Raw genomic sequence first — 18,029 nt, forward strand, 5'->3', positions numbered from 1 at the left:
TTTTGATTCTCCTCCCTATCCCTCTGGGAGTGGGGGGAGGAAGGGGGGCAGTGAGCAAGTGGCTGCATGGTTTTGAGTTACCAGCTGGGTTTAAACCACGACAAGAACTCTCCAAAGTGGGATGTGCAAGACAATCCATTGGGGCGCATGAAGAAATTGGGTTTGGTACCGTTAATAAAATAAAACAACATAATGAAAAAAAAATAGTGCTTGTTTAACCTTCAATCCTTTTTTAACTTTTATTTTTGTGTATGCTTTATAACAGTCAGATTAGCACAGTATCATAGGTATGTAATTCAGAAATAAAAATATATTGGGGATGAGTGCTCAGAAATTTATAACTGATGGGGTGTGCAATCAAAAAAGGTGTAGACCACTGCCTCAGATCATTCTTCTAGGTCTTCTACAGGAAAGTAAGAAAGGCCTCACCCTAGAAAGCCTGCACTCCAAGATCACAGCACATGTCAGCAAAAATGAAGTGGCATTTTGCCTCAATTTGGGAGAAAAAGAGAAAAGTTAGCCCTTTGCTACGGGGCTAGTACTCTACTATGCATTTTTCTTTTAATTCTTACTGTTTACTCCTCATCACCTCTGATACGTTGAGATATAACCATTTCCACACATCTCCAACACTGAAAATCACGGAATGGTTTGGGTTGTAAAGGACCTTAAAGCTCATCCAGTTCCAACCCCCTGCCACATGCAGGGACACCTTCCACTAGACCAGGTTGCTCCAAGCCACATCCAGCCTGGCCTTGAACACTGCCAGGGATGGGGCAGCCACAGCTTCTCTGGGCAACCTGTGCCAGGATCCCACCACTCTCATAGTGAAGAATTTCTTCCTCATGTCTAATCTCAATCTCTCCTCTGTCAGGTTAAGGCCATTCCCCCTTGTCCTGTCACTACATGCCTTTGTAAAAAGCCGACTGTAGGTTTTTTGTATAGTGCCTTTAGGCACTGGAGCTGCTCTAAGGTCTCCCTGGAGCCTTCTCTTTTCCAGGCTGAACCAGCCCAGCTCTCTCAGCCTGTCTCCAGCGCAGAGGTGCTCCAGCCCTCAGAGAATCTCCATGGCCTCATCTGGACTTGCTCAAGCAGGTGTATGCCCCTCTTGTGATGGGGGCCCCAGAACCGCACCTAGTATTCCAAGTGAGGTCTCACAAGAGCACACTAAAGGGGTAGAATCACATCCTTTGACCTGCTGGTCATGCTCCTTTTGATGCAGCCCAGCATGCTGCTGGTTTCTGAGCTGCAAGTGCACACTGCCCAGTCATGTGGAGCTTCTTGTCATCTAACACTCCCAAGTCCTTCTCCTCAGGCTGCTCTCAATCCATTCTCCACCCACCTTGTATTTGTGCTTGGGATTGCCCCAACCCAAGGAAGAATATTCTCTTCCTTCATACCTGCCTCTACAAATTCCCTGGCACCTCAAATGCTCTCTCACAGTTGACAGCACCTTCCACCTTTCTGTATTTCTGTGCCTCACCTCCATTTCCTACACCCTATCCTCCATCACTGAACACAAAATATTCCAACAAAGACTAAGTATTACAGGTGCTTTCTGTAACTTGAAACAGTGCCATATTTCATCATCCTTTCATTGCCAGGTAATTCCACCTAATCAACTCTGGCAAAAAACATTCAATAAAGTACAACCAAATTAACATTAGAAGTCTTAAAGCACCACTCCCATTTCATTCCAAGGAAAAAGTCAACAAAAACAGAATGTGAGAATACATCTGAGCAGGATTCAGTGGAGAGGGACTCTTCATCAGGGACTGCAGCTATAGACAAGGGGTGATGGGTTTAAACTTAAACAGGCAAAGTTCAAGTTAGATATAAGGAAGAAGTTCTTTACTGTGAGGGTGGTGAGGCACAGGCACAGGTTGCCCAAGGAAGTGGTAAATGCCCCATCCCTGGCAGTGCTCAAGGCCAGGTTGGACAGAGCCTTGGGGCAACATGGTCTAGTGTGAGGCATCCCTGGCTGTGGCAGGGGGTTGGAACCAGATGATCTTGAGGAACTTTCCAACCCAAACCATTCTATGATTCTGTGATATGAACTGGAAATGACACACTAGCATTCTTCACCTATATAAACTGGACAAAATATAACCAAACCCTCGTGAGAACAGGGTCTAAGGATTGCAACTATTTCCACTGTCCCTCAGGTGGGGGAAAACCACCTGACAAATATTCCCACCTGCTCCTGCAACATCTAATGTTGTATAATTTCTACAGTAAATTCAAAATGTAATAATCCCCCCCCCCCCCCATCTAGAAATCACAACCACTGCATGAATAGCTGAAAAATAGCATTTATGCATTTGTTTGTAAATATCAACATGCTGAAGAGAAATAGACTGGGAAATGTAAAAACTGAAACTGACAGATGACCACAGAAATATTCTGTGAGATATTTGCAGAGAGGAGAAACTCCTCCGCAGCAAGGCTGTAGATGTAATAGTGAAAGGAAAAGGAAACAGAAAGGAAAAGGAAAAAAAAAAAAAGAGAAAGTAGACTGACACATTAAAAATATTTCCAATAAAAAAAGGAAAACATGTATTAACTCATATAAACAAATAGAAAAAAAATGAAATAAGAGAAATTGATACGGATAGGCAGAGAGACTTGAAAATAAAAGCAAAGAAAGATAATGAACAAAACAGACAAAAAGGAAATCCTGAAGGCAACCCAAAATCCACATTTTCATGTCCCCTGCTGAACCATAACAGCACAGCAGTATGGGACCCCTCTGCACCCCAACAACATTCATGGGAAAGAACCAGCTCCCCCTTCCCTTCCTTAGAGCAGGGCAAACCCCTGCTCAGACTTTGGACAAGTAGAAAAAAAAAAGGCCTAAGGAAAAACTAAACAGAAAGCAAAACTGAAAATGGAACTAGGGAAATCCTGTCTAGAGAATGGTGATGATGAATGGAAAGTGGTGCCATATATAAGGCTGCCACCTGGCAGAACCCCCAGCACAGTGCCAACCAGCACCACCACCGAGACGCGGCACGCTCCTGCCCAGCACCCCCCAGGCAGCACCCACAGCCCCACCATGCCTACGCCCGCAACCGCACAGCCCCACCTGGGCTGCGGCGCCCCGGCGCTCCTGCTCCTCTTGACGGCTCTCGCCACCGGCCTCGCCTGCCACCACCGGCCTGCCCGCGATGACACCTTCCCCTGGCGCAGCCTCCAGCTCCTCCAGGCCATGGCTCCCAGCCCCACACCGCCCTGCCAACACCAGCAGGCGCCCCTCTTCCCCGACACCCTCCTGCACATCAGCCACCCGCAGCAAGCCGCCGCCACCGCCCTCCGCATCCTCCAGCACCTCTTCCACACCCTCAGCAGCCCCACCACCCCCCAGCACTGGCACAACGAGCCACGCCACCAGCTCCTCAACAGCCTCCAGCACCGCATCCAGCGCCTCCAGCACTGCCTGTCAGGCAATGTCAGACGCTTTCGAAGCCGAGGACCCCACAACCTGCTGCTCACGATCAACAAATACATCCATGGCATCAATGGCTACCTCCATGCCCACAGCTACAGCGCCTGCGCCTGGGACCACGTTCGCCTTGAAGTTCACTCCTTGTTCCAACACTTGGACAAACTCTTCCGGCGAATGAAAAGCTGATTTGCTCCCATGCTCTGCCAACCCCAGCACCAAATGCCTGTCCTCAGCCAACGTCGGTGGCCATGGGCTGGGATTGATCTGGGTTGCCAGAGCTCCTCCAGGCAGGATCCTGCGCTGAGAGGGAATGGGCATGACCACATTGAGGCTAAAGCTGGGCTGTGGGACAGCCGCACTGCTCATACTGCTGGCGAGGCAGGAGGGGATTGCTGTGCTGCATGCTTATGGACGAGGGGATGGGAGAGGGGTGATATTTATTACCTATGGAGATATCCAGACTATCCAGGCTGTGACCTCCACTGATGGAGGGGGAAGTCCCCATGGACAATGAGAGACTCTTGCAAAAATGAAAGAACTCTTATTTATATATTTATTTAGCTGACCATGGGTTATTTATTTATTTATTTTTGTCCTTCTTGCAAATAAAGATTTTTTGTAAAAACAAAAAAGAAGGAAAAAGAGGTGGTCATCATGCATGTATCTGATAAGCAAAGACAGGGAATCTCCAGCCAGGCAGGGATGAGTCTCCCTCCTGCAGCCCAGCCCCCCAGTACCTCCTGCCCTGGCCAAAGGCTCCAAACAGCAACCTACTTTCAGTGACCCACCATGGTCCTTCAAGCCCATAGGCATCTCCTGCTGATGCCAGACCCTGGGAGCACATGCTTGCCCAGATGACATGATGCCTGCCCTGCGTGCACCTCCTCTCCCATCATCCACCTTCTTCCTTCCCAACCCTTTCCCCCTACTAAAACATGATAGTCTCTTCCCAACAACGACCCTATCACAAACCACCCCACAGCAATGCCTAAGTACTGCTAGGTGCACCAAGCAGAGTAACACGGACAAGATGCACCTGAAAAAGGCATGGACAGGACCCACCAAAGCCTGTGACATTTTGACAAGGAACAGCATACCAGCACTGCAACCCCCCCACAAAAGCATAAATACAAGCTCGGCAGAGAATAGATTGAGAGCAGCCCTGAGGAAAAAGACTTGGGGGTGTTGGTTGATGAGAAGCACAATATGACCAACATGCTCAACATGGGGAGTGTGTGCTTACAGCCCAGTAACAAACCCTATATGCTGCGCTGCATCAAAAGGAACATGAGAAGCTGGTCAAGGGAGAGGATCTTGCCCCTTTGCTCTGCTCTCGTGACACCCCCCTGCTGTCTTGCATCCAGGTCTGGGGCAATGACACAAGAGGGGAATGGAGCTGCTTGAGCGAGTCCAGAGGAGGCCATGGAAATTCTCTGAGAGCTGGAGCAGCTCTGCTCTGGAGCCAGGCTGAGAGAGCTGGGCTTGCTCAGCCTGGAGAAGAGAAGGCTCCAAGGAGACCTTGGAGCAGCTTCCAGTGCCTAAAGGTGCTACAAGAAACCTGGAGATGGGATTTTTACTAAGGCCTTTAGGGATGAAGGCGAATGGCTTTAAACTGACAGAGAGGAGACTGAGATTAGACATGAGGACGAAATTCTTCACTATGAGAGTGCTGGGACCCTGGCACAGGTTACCCAAGGAAGCTATGGCTGTCAAATCCCTGCCAGTGTTCAAGGCCAGGTTAAGCAGGGCTTGGAGGAAACTGGTCTAGTGGAAGGTGTCCCATGGCAGGGATTGGAACTGGATGAGCTTTAAGGTCCCTTTCAAACCTAAACATTCTGCGATTCTATGAACATGAGAAAACAGATCAGGGAAGTTGTGAGATGGCCATTCCTGGAGATATACGCAAAAGCATCACTGGAAAACCCACAGCAACCTCCTCTGATAAGACCTCTCCTCAGAACAAGGATGCACTAAGGAACCTCCACAGAAAAATACACCACTGGAATAAAAATAAACCAACAAAAAGACATGATGCACAGAGAAAGATAAAAACAAACACAGAAACTGAGAAGCTGCAGTAGTATCAGGGATTACATAATACAAATGCAAATCACCAAGAAAACCTAGAAATTTCGGGAGAAAACCTTGTCTGTAGAGAGTATTTTGCTCCACACCACAAAAAGACATAGTGCTCAAAAAAAATACCTCAAAACAGGCAAAACCAGAATACAAATGAATCTATTACTGGCGGAATCTTCACAATTGTTAAAAAAAAAACTGTTAAGAAAAGAGTGCTAGTCCCCCAAAACCAGGTCTTTCAAATAGGCAAAACAAACCAAAGGCATTATAGAAGCTTCATCAATACAGAAACAGGACTCAACTGATGAATTGAGAACCGCTTCCACAAAGGACATCTGAACAGACAAAGATCATACAATGATAAAAAAACCACATCATTTAACAAATAACAAAAAAAAAAAAAACCACAACCAGTTCTCCAGCCTGTGCACATACTACTGAATGCCAGCACAGCCTTCAGATGCATCAGCCACTGCCACCAGTTTCTCATCAGCCACAAACTTGCTGAGGTGTCACTTTAGCCCTTCACTCACTGCACTGATTAAAAAGTTGAATTAGACCAGACCCCGTTTTGGTCCCTGACAACCCCCACCGACTGCAGGCCTCCAATTGTATTCTACTCTGTTGATCACAGTGCTCTCAGCTCTGCCATTCAAGACAGTCCTCAGCCCATCTCGCTGTCCGTTCATTTAACCTACACTCCTGACCTCACCTACGAGGGTTTTATTGGAGACATTGCCAAAAGCCTTGCGGAAGTGATACGATTTAGCGTAAGGTGTCCCTGCCCACAGCAGGGGGGTTGGAACTAGATGATCTTAAGGTCCTTTCCAACCCTCATGATTCTATGATTCCATAAGTAAAGGCTCATAACATGCACTGCTCTCCCCTTGTAAACCCATCGTGCCCTGTCATTGTAAAAGGCTCTGAGTTTGGCCAAGCAAGATCTACCCTTGGTGAATCCATGCTGACCACTCCTCAGGGACTTCTTTCCTTTAACATCCTTGGTTCTGACCACCCGAAGGACCTATTCCATCACCTTTCCAGGGATGGAGATCAGAACGACTGGCTAACGGTTTCCCGCGTCCTCTTCCTTTCCCTCGCTGATGATGGAGTGACGTTGGCCTTCCTTCACTCCTTGGACACCTCTCCCATTCTCCACGCGTATCCAAGGATGAGGAAGGCAGCAGAACAACATCTGCCAGCTCCCTCAGCACCTTTGGCGACATCCTCTCAGGGCCCAGGGGTTTATGGGCGTTGAGTCTGTCCAGCCTATCCATAACTCAACTCTCTGCAACCAGGGGGTGAAAGCTTACTTTCTCTGGCCTTCAGCTCTTACCTTCCTTTCCCTGCTGATATATACGAAGAAGCCCTTCTTGCTGTACTGACGTCTTTCGCAAGGCTCAGTCCCAAGTGCACCTTCGCCTTCCTCGTTCTACCTCTGCATACAGTGACAATGGTCCTTTTTGATCTCCCAGTTGGATTGCCCTCTTTTCCACCTCCAGTAATTCTTCACCACGAAGGCGGTGAGACAATGTCACAGCTTACCCAGAGCACTCCTAGCCACCCCATCCCTCAGCAAGGGCCTTTCAGCACAAAGGACATTTCAACTCACAAGGCCACCGACAACCACCTCTGATGCCAAGCCTCAGCACAAGAAGTCACACAGGACCTCCAGAAAAAAAGACATCACTGAAAAAAAAACATTTTACAGAAGATAGAAATGATGCACAACCAGTGATAAAAAACAAAATCGGAGAGAAACAAAGAAATGGCACAATTTACCCAAAAAAGAGAATAAGCAATGATGTCATCACTGAATACAATGATGTCATCCCACACAAAACAGTACCAAAACCAAAACCCCGCAACCACTACTACAGCCCAACAAAAGGAAAAGGGAATTGGGCAGGAAGGGAAATCCAGCACAACACAACTGCAAAGAGACAGGGACAAAGAGGAAAAGCAGAAACCACAAAAAACTCACCAGCAGCACAAGCGCCCCACATGTGGCTGCCCCTGAGCTTTCCCGCCTCCACGAACCGCTACATCAAAACCCCTGCCGCCATAACCGGCACCAACCCAAACACAACCACAAAGCACGGCCAAGGACTTCCCCACCCACAGACACCCCAGAAAAGGCTCTTCCCCAGGAGCAGCACAGACCCCAGCCCAAAATGGAAACCACAACCGGCAAGCGGCCGCAAGCGGAAAGCGAGGAAGGGGAAGCCGCGGTGGCACCACATAAAGCTGCCACCCGGCAGAACCCCCAGCACAGCGCCCACCCGCACCACCACCGAGACGCGGCACGCTCCTGCCCAGCACCCCCCAGGCAGCACCCACAGCCCCACCATGCCTACGCCCGCAACCGCACAGCCCCACCTGGGCTGCGGCGCCCCGGCGCTCCTGCTCCTCTTGACGGCTCTCGCCACCGGCCTCGCCTGCCACCACCGGCCTGCCCGCGATGACACCTTCCCCTGGCGCAGCCTCCAGCTCCTCCAGGCCATGGCTCCCAGCCCCACACCGCCCTGCCAACACCAGCAGGCGCCCCTCTTCCCCCACCCTCCTGCACATCAGCCACCCGCAGCAAGCCGCCGCCACCGCCCTCCGCATCCTCCAGCACCTCTTCCACACCCTCAGCAGCCCCACCACCCCCCAGCACTGGCACAACGAGCCACGCCACCAGCTCCTCAACAGCCTCCAGCACCGCATCCAGCGCCTCCAGCACTGCCTGACGGACAACGCCACGCTCTTCCCGGGACAAGGGCCTCGCAGCCCGCTGCTCACCATCAACAAATACTTCCGACACATCCAGGACTTCCTGCGCACCCACAACCACAGCGCCTGCGCCTGGGACCACGTCCGCCTCGAAGCTCGCCTCTGCTTCCAGCACCTGCACAACCTCACCCGCACCGTGCCCAATTAGCCCAGCGACCCCACGCTCCCGCACCGCCCCGACACCAGCAACACCGGGGCAGCGCCCGCGCGCACCCGCCTCGGGCCTACAGCACCCTCCGACACAGCCGCCGCAAGAGACGCCCTGACCCCGCGTCTCTCCTGCGCCCGCTGCTCCCCGACACCCCTGCTCTATTTATTGGCACACACGATGCCACCTATTTATTCACCTATTTATTCACACCAAATAAAGACCTCTTGACGAAAGCCGCCACTGCTTCTCTTCTCACAAGCGCACCAACCTCTGCTTGGTCTGTGGTGAAGCTCAAGACGCAGTGCCCTTAACTTGCCCTCTGAAACCTCTGTAGGTTTTTGTCTGCCCAGTTCTCCAGCCTGTGCACATACTACTGAATGCCAGCACAGCCTTCAGATGCATCAGCCACTGCCACCAGTTTCTCATCAGCCACAAACTTGCTGAGGTGTCACTTTAGCCCTTCACTCACTGCACTGATTAAAAAGTTGAATTAGACCAGACCCCGTTTTGGTCCCTGACAACCCCCACCGACTGCAGGCCTCCAATTGTATTCTACTCTGTTGATCACAGTGCTCTCAGCTCTGCCATTCAAGACAGTCCTCAGCCCATCTCGCTGTCCGTTCATTTAACCTACACTCCTGACCTCACCTACGAGGGTTTTATTGGAGACATTGCCAAAAGCCTTGCGGAAGTGATACGATTTAGCGTAAGGTGTCCCTGCCCACAGCAGGGGGGTTGGAACTAGATGATCTTAAGGTCCTTTCCAACCCTCATGATTCTATGATTCCATAAGTAAAGGCTCATAACATGCACTGCTCTCCCCTTGTAAACCCATCGTGCCCTGTCATTGTAAAAGGCTCTGAGTTTGGCCAAGCAAGATCTACCCTTGGTGAATCCATGCTGACCACTCCTCAGGGACTTCTTTCCTTTAACATCCTTGGTTCTGACCACCCGAAGGACCTATTCCATCACCTTTCCAGGGATGGAGATCAGAACGACTGGCTAACGGTTTCCCGCGTCCTCTTCCTTTCCCTCGCTGATGATGGAGTGACGTTGGCCTTCCTTCACTCCTTGGACACCTCTCCCATTCTCCACGCGTATCCAAGGATGAGGAAGGCAGCAGAACAACATCTGCCAGCTCCCTCAGCACCTTTGGCGACATCCTCTCAGGGCCCAGGGGTTTATGGGCGTTGAGTCTGTCCAGCCTATCCATAACTCAACTCTCTGCAACCAGGGGGTGAAAGCTTACTTTCTCTGGCCTTCAGCTCTTACCTTCCTTTCCCTGCTGATATATACGAAGAAGCCCTTCTTGCTGTACTGACGTCTTTCGCAAGGCTCAGTCCCAAGTGCACCTTCGCCTTCCTCGTTCTACCTCTGCATACAGTGACAATGGTCCTTTTTGATCTCCCAGTTGGATTGCCCTCTTTTCCACCTCCAGTAATTCTTCACCACGAAGGCGGTGAGACAATGTCACAGCTTACCCAGAGCACTCCTAGCCACCCCATCCCTCAGCAAGGGCCTTTCAGCACAAAGGACATTTCAACTCACAAGGCCACCGACAACCACCTCTGATGCCAAGCCTCAGCACAAGAAGTCACACAGGACCTCCAGAAAAAAAGACATCACTGAAAAAAAACATTTTACAGAAGATAGAAATGATGCACAACCAGTGATAAAAAACAAAATCGGAGAGAAACAAAGAAATGGCACAATTTACCCAAAAAAGAGAATAAGCAATGATGTCATCACTGAATACAATGATGTCATCCCACACAAAACAGTACCAAAACCAAAACCCCGCAACCACTACTACAGCCCAACAAAAGGAAAAGGGAATTGGGCAGGAAGGGAAATCCAGCACAACACAACTGCAAAGAGACAGGGACAAAGAGGAAAAGCAGAAACCACAAAAAACTCACCAGCAGCACAAGCGCCCCACATGTGGCTGCCCCTGAGCTTTCCCGCCTCCACGAACCGCTACATCAAAACCCCTGCCGCCATAACCGGCACCAACCCAAACACAACCACAAAGCACGGCCAAGGACTTCCCCACCCACAGACACCCCAGAAAAGGCTCTTCCCCAGGAGCAGCACAGACCCCAGCCCAAAATGGAAACCACAACCGGCAAGCGGCCGCAAGCGGAAAGCGAGGAAGGGGAAGCCGCGGTGGCACCACATAAAGCTGCCACCCGGCAGAACCCCCAGCACAGCGCCCACCCGCACCACCACCGAGACGCGGCACGCTCCTGCCCAGCACCCCCCAGGCAGCACCCACAGCCCCACCATGCCTACGCCCGCAACCGCACAGCCCCACCTGGGCTGCGGCGCCCCGGCGCTCCTGCTCCTCTTGACGGCTCTCGCCACCGGCCTCGCCTGCCACCACCGGCCTGCCCGCGATGACACCTTCCCCTGGCGCAGCCTCCAGCTCCTCCAGGCCATGGCTCCCAGCCCCACACCGCCCTGCCAACACCAGCAGGCGCCCCTCTTCCCCGACACCCTCCTGCACATCAGCCACCCGCAGCAAGCCGCCGCCACCGCCCTCCGCATCCTCCAGCACCTCTTCCACACCCTCAGCAGCCCCACCACCCCCCAGCACTGGCACAACGAGCCACGCCACCAGCTCCTCAACAGCCTCCAGCACCGCATCCAGCGCCTCCAGCACTGCCTGACGGACAACGCCACGCTCTTCCCGGGACAAGGGCCTCGCAGCCCGCTGCTCACCATCAACAAATACTTCCGACACATCCAGGACTTCCTGCGCACCCACAACCACAGCGCCTGCGCCTGGGACCACGTCCGCCTCGAAGCTCGCCTCTGCTTCCAGCACCTGCACAACCTCACCCGCACCGTGCCCAATTAGCCCAGCGACCCCACGCTCCCGCACCGCCCCGACACCAGCAACACCGGGGCAGCGCCCGCGCGCACCCGCCTCGGGCCTACAGCACCCTCCGACACAGCCGCCGCAAGAGACGCCCTGACCCCGCGTCTCTCCTGCGCCCGCTGCTCCCCGACACCCCTGCTCTATTTATTGGCACACACGATGCCACCTATTTATTCACCTATTTATTCACACCAAATAAAGACCTCTTGACGAAAGCCGCCACTGCTTCTCTTCTCACAAGCGCACCAACCTCTGCTTGGTCTGTGGTGAAGCTCTGAGGTCACAGACTCCTAAGGGCCACCCTTAGGGATAAAGACTGAGGAAAACAAGGCATTCAGTAATTCAGTCTGCTTCTCTTCTCACAAGCGGACCAACCTCTCCTTCGGCCAGGGGGAGGCCGCTTCTCCCCAACACCTACTCCAAGCCTTGCTCCAAACAGGGATCTGCACACCCCATGCCCTCACTTCCACTTCACACCTCTCCAAAGAGGCACTTCCCAACACCTTTGGAAAGCCTTTGACAGAGTTCAGTCATCCTCTGCAGAAGCAATTCTCAGGCATTTGCGTCCCCAATGTCTTCCCCCACCCAGCCCGCTTCAGACCCAGTGAGGATCACCGCCTCTCGCCTATTCACTACACGCAACGTACAGACCTCTCGTGCCGCTCCCGTGGCAGGAGCGCAAACACCACCACAGGCTTGGAACACAGCTCTGAGCAGGAGAGGTTGAGAGTTGGGCTTGCGCACAAGAGAAGACTCCAGAGAGAAGTGCCAGTGGCCTTTAAGGGGCTTACGAGAACCATGGGGACACACCTCTGAATACAGCCTGTCGCCATCGGACGAGGAGCAAGGCTTTCACGCTAACAAGAGCTACAAAAATGACGCTATTTACCATGACGCTGCTAAAAAACTCCAACAGGTTGCTCAGAGAAATGGGAGATGCCCCGTCCCTGCAAACATTCCAACTCGGGCTGCTCATGGCCCAGAGACACCTCGTCTGCTGGAAGGGGGCCCTGCTCACCGCTCGGCGGCTCCAACGCAGAAAACTGGCAAAGTCACTCCCAACCCAGCCCAAGCCGTGCCATGCCGCTAGGAAGCACAGGCATGCAGGCATGGCACAGAGCCCTTGCATTAGGCCACCTTCGGCTACTCTGGCCTCCTCCCCCATCAGTCACAACTCTCTCCCTGTGCTGCTTGACAGCTGACCTGCAGCACCGACTCTTGTAGGGCAACACGCACAAGGACCCAGCCATGCACATCCACAACGGCCCTGCCTCCTGCACTGATGGCTCCTGGCAACGCCACATCATCCCGCACCTTCCAGCACCCCACATCATCCTGCATGTTCCAGCACCCCAACCACAGCAAGCAACAACATAACACTGCCCGACATCACCGTGGCTTCCAGCCCCCGACAATGCCCTGACACCACCACCAGCACCACACATGCGTTTCCCTGCTCCAAAAGCTTGCAGAACTCACAATCACAGAATCACTGAATCACTACTTTTGGGAGGGATCTATGGAGATCATCCAGTACAACCTTCTGCCAAGCGATGGCCACCTGAAGCAGGTTACACAGGGATGCATCCAGGCGGGTTTGGAATGTTTGCAGAGAAGCAGACTCCAGTACCCCCTGGGCAGCCTGCTACAGTGGTCTACAACCTTCAGCATAAAGATGGTCTGCCTTCTCTTGTGGTGTAACCTCTTCGTTTTGGTTTATGACCCTTGCTCGTTGTCCTGTTGCTGGGCACCACTGAAAAGAGTGCAGCACCATCCTCCAGGAACCTGGTTTCCAGATACTGTAGAACTTAGTGTTATATACAGCCACACTAACAACATCTATCCTACATTTTCTCTAGTTCATCCTTTCTCTTAATGAAGAGGTTAAGGATCTTTTCTTCTGCTGCTTTGCTGTCTTTATTTTAGATTATGCATTTCCCATTAACTTATTTCTTTCCATTTGCTCTCCCTACATATATAGAACATCAATAATTTTCAGCTGCTGCCCTCTTGGAACTTAAATTTCCATTAAGAGTCACGCTCAGCTCCAGCCCCTGCATGACTTCGTGGCCCACCTATGTGGAGAAAAGCACTCCTGCCCAGAGAGCAACAGAAAATGAGGAAACATCTGGGAAGTGCAGGCTGATAGAAGTGAACAGCAATCCTAGAAAAGATCCTACCAATGTAACCATGTGTGTTGTGTTTGCAAGGTAAGGTTTTTCTAGCTTTGCTATTCATTGCAGCTTACAGTTCTTCCAAGGATCATGCCTCATTGGCTATCTTCAGCAATGTGCGTGGCTTTATTCTTTTAATTCAGGATGTGCAGGTGGACAGGGTTTTTCTGTGACATCCCTGGACTCATCTTTGACTATCTAACTCTGGTTGTCCCTAGATTCCACATGAAAGACCCGGTACTGTCCTGGACCTTTAATTATTGCATTCACCCAGTGATACTTCTTTTCCATATCACAACTTACTGCTCCAGTTTTGCCCTCCCCCCCGCATAAACTTCATCATTTTATCTTGTGACTTCTCAGTTACATACTACCTGCCTTTCTCTCCCAAGATCCCTGTCCTACTTTCCTGAAAACAAAATTCTTTGCATTTCTGCAACCTAGGCTGAGGATCATTTGTCAACCTGTCTGGGAGCTCAGTGTCTCTAGCATGTCATATACATTCTGGATCTGGTAAGAAAGAAAACTTCCTATACTTCCCCTCCTGCAGCTCACGTGCATTTATTGCCATGATACGTACACAAAGATCTCCACCTATGAGCACCTCCAACACCAGGAGCACCTACTGGCTATCAATTTGTGTACTTGGTGTTCAGCCTTACCTGTTGGGAAAACTAAACACCCAGATTTCAACTAGATTTGAGAAGACCTCATACTGCTGCTACAACAATAGAAAATTTCATCACCCAAAAGGACAGACCATACTTGCTGTTTACAGAATTTCCAGATGACAAATGCATGATGCAACAGTTGCTCTGTATCAATCTGTACCACCCAGAGAAATTGTTTGTGGATATTTAAGAAAACAGAACTTAAAACATAAGGATAAGGTCTTAACCACCACTAAATGAACGAGTTTGTCAACACTGAAGATAACTTGTTTAAATGTAAATAAATTATGTCATTTACTTACCATTGGCAGCCTGGATTGAAGCATCTGGAGATCATCATAACCATAAATCTGCTTAAAGACAGATAAAAATACAACATCATTATAATACTTTCCTCTGAGCAGTTTGGGGCTTTAAACAGGAGTTTGACTTAGGCCCAGTCTATTTTAAAGGTGTACGTCTATATATTGCGTTGTGACACCACAGTGTGCTGTAGCATTTTAAGGCTGGTTCAGCTATGCTTAAAATGGCTTGTCACTCTGATGTTTCTTGCTGAGAGCAGTCCTTCAAGGAGAGTTTGACTGTCCCGCCTTCAACACTGTTTCTACAGATGCATCTTTCATCAACACGTAAAAAACCTACAGGGCATTCATACTTGGGAGTAAGAGAATCAGCCTTCTTAGAAGTAGTAACTGCAGCAGAGAATAGCAGGAATTGTTATTTTATGACTAGACCACAAAGCAACCTATGGTATCCCCTTGCATTCAGTGTGATACAGAAAGATGAAGTTTCCAATTCAAAATAACAGATAACCAAAAATGTGTTAATCCTGGTCAGACACCAAGCAGTTATGTGCAATCTTTCAAAGTACGGCAGACAAGACACATGGAACATTTCAACTATTACTATAGAAAATGTACTCCACTATCACAAACCTAAACAAGTGTAATTCTACTAAAACGGCCTAAAAACTAATAGCACTGAAAAGCATAGCAACATGCACATTTAGCTTCAACAGCAGCCGATCAGGTCTGTACAGACACTTCTTCAGTTTACTATCAACAGTAACTACCCCCCAGAATATAATTCATACAGCCTTCAGCATTTGGAACAGCAATTCCAGGTGCAACATGTGCCAACATTAATGCCTTGGCATAGACAGCAGCAGGTCTGGAGGGCCCACTTGCACTAAGAGTTAAGCAGTCAAGGACAGAACAATTAAATTGCTTACTGGGTAGGCAGGCAGAAGTCCTCCAGGTCCCACAATATACTGGTTATGCAACAAGGGTGGTACACCTTGGGGCAGGTTTGGGGGAGCTTTGCCTGCAGAATCAAAATACAGATACTTTAACAAGCCTCTAGAGAAGATAAGGCTTCAGCATCGAGACAAAATCGCTCACAAGCCCTGGCGGCTGCACTGTGATAGCTTAGCAGAACTAAGCAGAATAATTTTGTGCTGGTTGATGAAAACACTCAAAATAGGCTGAAGAGTTTAACCATGCCTCAAGGAAAGAAAAGTACAGGTGACTTAGAACTCAAAGCAGTCCCAGCACAGAACAGTCTCATTCTGTCATTTACTTTCTCCAAGGGCATTACAAGAATTACAAACACTTCTTCCTTCCTCACTCCTTTCCTGAAAGCAAAATTCAGGCATCGTTCTCAATCTAAGAGAGCAAATTCTCTCATTTTCTGCTCTGTCAACACATTCCCCCTTAACACCAGCAGCAGACTGGAAAGCACTAAATGTTGCCAGCATATTTTTCATGGGTGACTTACTGCAACTGAGAATAGCAACAAGAAGAAGACTGAGTTTCTGTTGCCTCCATAAAGCAGTGCTAGGAAGCAGGCAATGGAGGAAAAAAAAAAAAAGGCACTTTGGAAAGTCATCACACTTCATTTACAAAGTATGGGAATGAAAAATGAGAAATCCTTCTGTAAGTAAGCTTGATCTTAATATCTGAATCATCCACTTCCCTCCACAGGATTTCCATTTAGCACTTCAAGTTGCTTACAGAGAAACAGAAGAGAATTTATCATTGCTTCCACTTCAGTGCAAGAGGCCACCCCACCTTTCTCTCTCTGTGGGCCCTTTTTCTGAAGTACTGTTTGCTGTGGAATGACCTAGACACCAGACACTTTTTTCCTTTCCGTACATGTGGCAGTAGGGATGTGGCATATGATAATGAGGACACTGCAGTATATACTGATACTCGCAAATGAATTCGAGTCACAGAGAAGACAGAAATTAAACCTAAGGTGAACTCACAGCCCAAAGGTGATCACAATGTGTAATACGAACAGTGTGAATCTCTTAGACCAAGATTTCCAAAGTTAGAACTGCATTGGTGTCTACTTATCAAACTCTTTGGGGATGGAATGTGCTATATAAATGCCACATAACACCCTAAGAAATATTTCAAATACACGGAACCAGACAACTTTATTTTATAAGCCAGCAAATTAAGCATGCTGAAAACGCTAGTCGAGTGTGGATTTCTCAGCGTAGTTATGGCTGATGAGAAGCTCAACTGACAGCCCTGCTGACTGAAGTCCTCTGTCTATCCACGCGATCTGTTAATATTGCGAACCTGAAGACACTAAGGGAGCTGCTCGTGAAGTAGCAGTTGGTATGGACACACTGGAAACGCTCAGGCCAAGGCTGTTTGTAGTGTTCATACTGCTTGCCATGCTGACAACTGAAGAGGTGGTGCTAGTGGCTGAGGTTGAAACAGTTGAAAAGGTTGTTGAAGGCTGGAGCGAGCTTGTGTTCTCAACACTAGTGTGCTAGAAAGGAGACAAAAATGATAATCACAGAGCAAATAAACCACAGTGGAAGATGCTGGGATGATGACCAACCATCAAAAAAAACCCAACAATCTTTAAAGTAGTAGCAGCACATGCAAAAGATAAGCATTATCTATATACCAAGGAAGCAACTAAGTTGCATGCTTGTGATTTTAAGTATTCAAACAAAATTATTAGTGTTAAATTCAAATCACTACATCATCACAAAATTATTCCATAGTAATTCAAACGTCACTCCACCACATCATATCTTGCCCTTCGTCTGTAGACTCCTTTAAGCTAGTACTTATTACGACAAATAAACTCCTATATTCTTTCAAAAGATTGTATTTGTTTCCAAATGCACTTGTGGAATTTAGAAGATTAAAACTGCAGTGCCCCACACAGAGTCAGTGTGGTAAACAAGCTCAGAGCAGATGTACTGCAGGAACAAATGAGGATAAAAGAGTGCCTCAGCTGTAAGCTGATCACACTTGCAAAACAGTGTCATCAACACACACAAGCCAAAATAACTCTTGACAACAGAAAGGATGCTTGATTAAGTGTGAACTTTCAAGTTACATACTCCATAGGGATGAAGCATTACAAACCAAAATACAGGCACAAAGACAAGTAATAACCTATCTGCAGACCCCAAATGGAATTGTACAGAAGTACCCCATCACAGAAAAAGGCTGTGTTTCTGACCTTTGTTTGTGGAACCTCATCTATAGCACTGTGTTCACTGCCATTTGAAACAAATGCATTAAATAGACAGGTGACAACAATGCCACATGGTAAACTCAAAATCATCTGTCATGAGACAGTCGTCTTGACATGTATCATGCCACCACCTGCATTTTGCCAGCTAACCTCTGGAGTGCAGATTGCTAGACAAAAACAGTCCACGTTTTTGAAGCAGTTTCAGACAGCCACTTCTAAAGATTTATTCCCCTCCCCAGTGTATTTACTGCAAGAAATTATTTCTTTGTTCCATTCCCCCTTGCTGGCACGAAGTTTTCATCTGCAGTTGTGTAACTGGCAAGTCTGTAACAGCCATTCCTGATCT

At 49.1% G+C, this 18,029-nt stretch overlaps 3 protein-coding genes and 1 pseudogene across 16 annotated transcripts in view; 3 read left to right on the forward strand and 1 right to left on the reverse strand.

The window, feature by feature from the left end:
* UBAP2 (ubiquitin associated protein 2) overlaps positions 1–18,029 on the reverse strand; it is a 104,015-nt gene that overhangs the window by 8,209 nt on the left and 77,777 nt on the right. For 11 of the 14 annotated variants that reach the window (XM_057408163.1, XM_057408167.1, XM_057408166.1 and 8 more), the window contains 3 exons: positions 16,765–16,960; positions 15,408–15,499; positions 14,479–14,529 (listed from right to left, as the gene is read on the reverse strand). In XM_057408163.1, the coding sequence (XP_057264146.1) occupies positions 14,479–14,529; positions 15,408–15,499; positions 16,765–16,960 (339 nt within the window). The remainder of the gene's footprint in view (positions 1–14,478; positions 14,530–15,407; positions 15,500–16,764; positions 16,961–18,029) is intronic. The other 3 variants (XM_057408173.1, XM_057408162.1, XM_057408160.1) reach the window with 1 other exon arrangement.
* On the forward strand, positions 3,056–3,631 carry LOC130598608 (interferon-like). The gene has a single exon (XM_057408178.1). It carries the CDS (start codon positions 3,056–3,058, stop codon positions 3,629–3,631), a length of 576 nt encoding a protein of 191 aa, XP_057264161.1.
* LOC130598610 (interferon-like) lies at positions 7,874–8,477 on the forward strand (annotated as a pseudogene).
* On the forward strand, positions 10,735–11,340 carry LOC130598609 (interferon-like). The gene has a single exon (XM_057408179.1). It carries the CDS (start codon positions 10,735–10,737, stop codon positions 11,308–11,310), a length of 576 nt encoding a protein of 191 aa, XP_057264162.1. The 3' UTR covers positions 11,311–11,340.

The sequence above is a fragment of the Pezoporus wallicus genome, unplaced genomic scaffold (assembly GCF_028554395.1).
Source record: "Pezoporus wallicus isolate ANWC-B61680 ecotype Strahan unplaced genomic scaffold, APGP_CSIRO_Pwel_v1 contig_6996, whole genome shotgun sequence".
Lineage (NCBI taxonomy): Eukaryota > Metazoa > Chordata > Aves > Psittaciformes > Psittacidae > Pezoporus > Pezoporus wallicus.

Bases quoted from the DNA above. Each gene is read 5' to 3' on its own strand.
- LOC130598609 (XM_057408179.1), top strand. From the start codon at position 10,735: ATGCCTACGCCCGCAACCGCACAGCCCCACCTGGGCTGCGGCGCCCCG.
- LOC130598608 (XM_057408178.1), top strand. From the start codon at position 3,056: ATGCCTACGCCCGCAACCGCACAGCCCCACCTGGGCTGCGGCGCCCCG.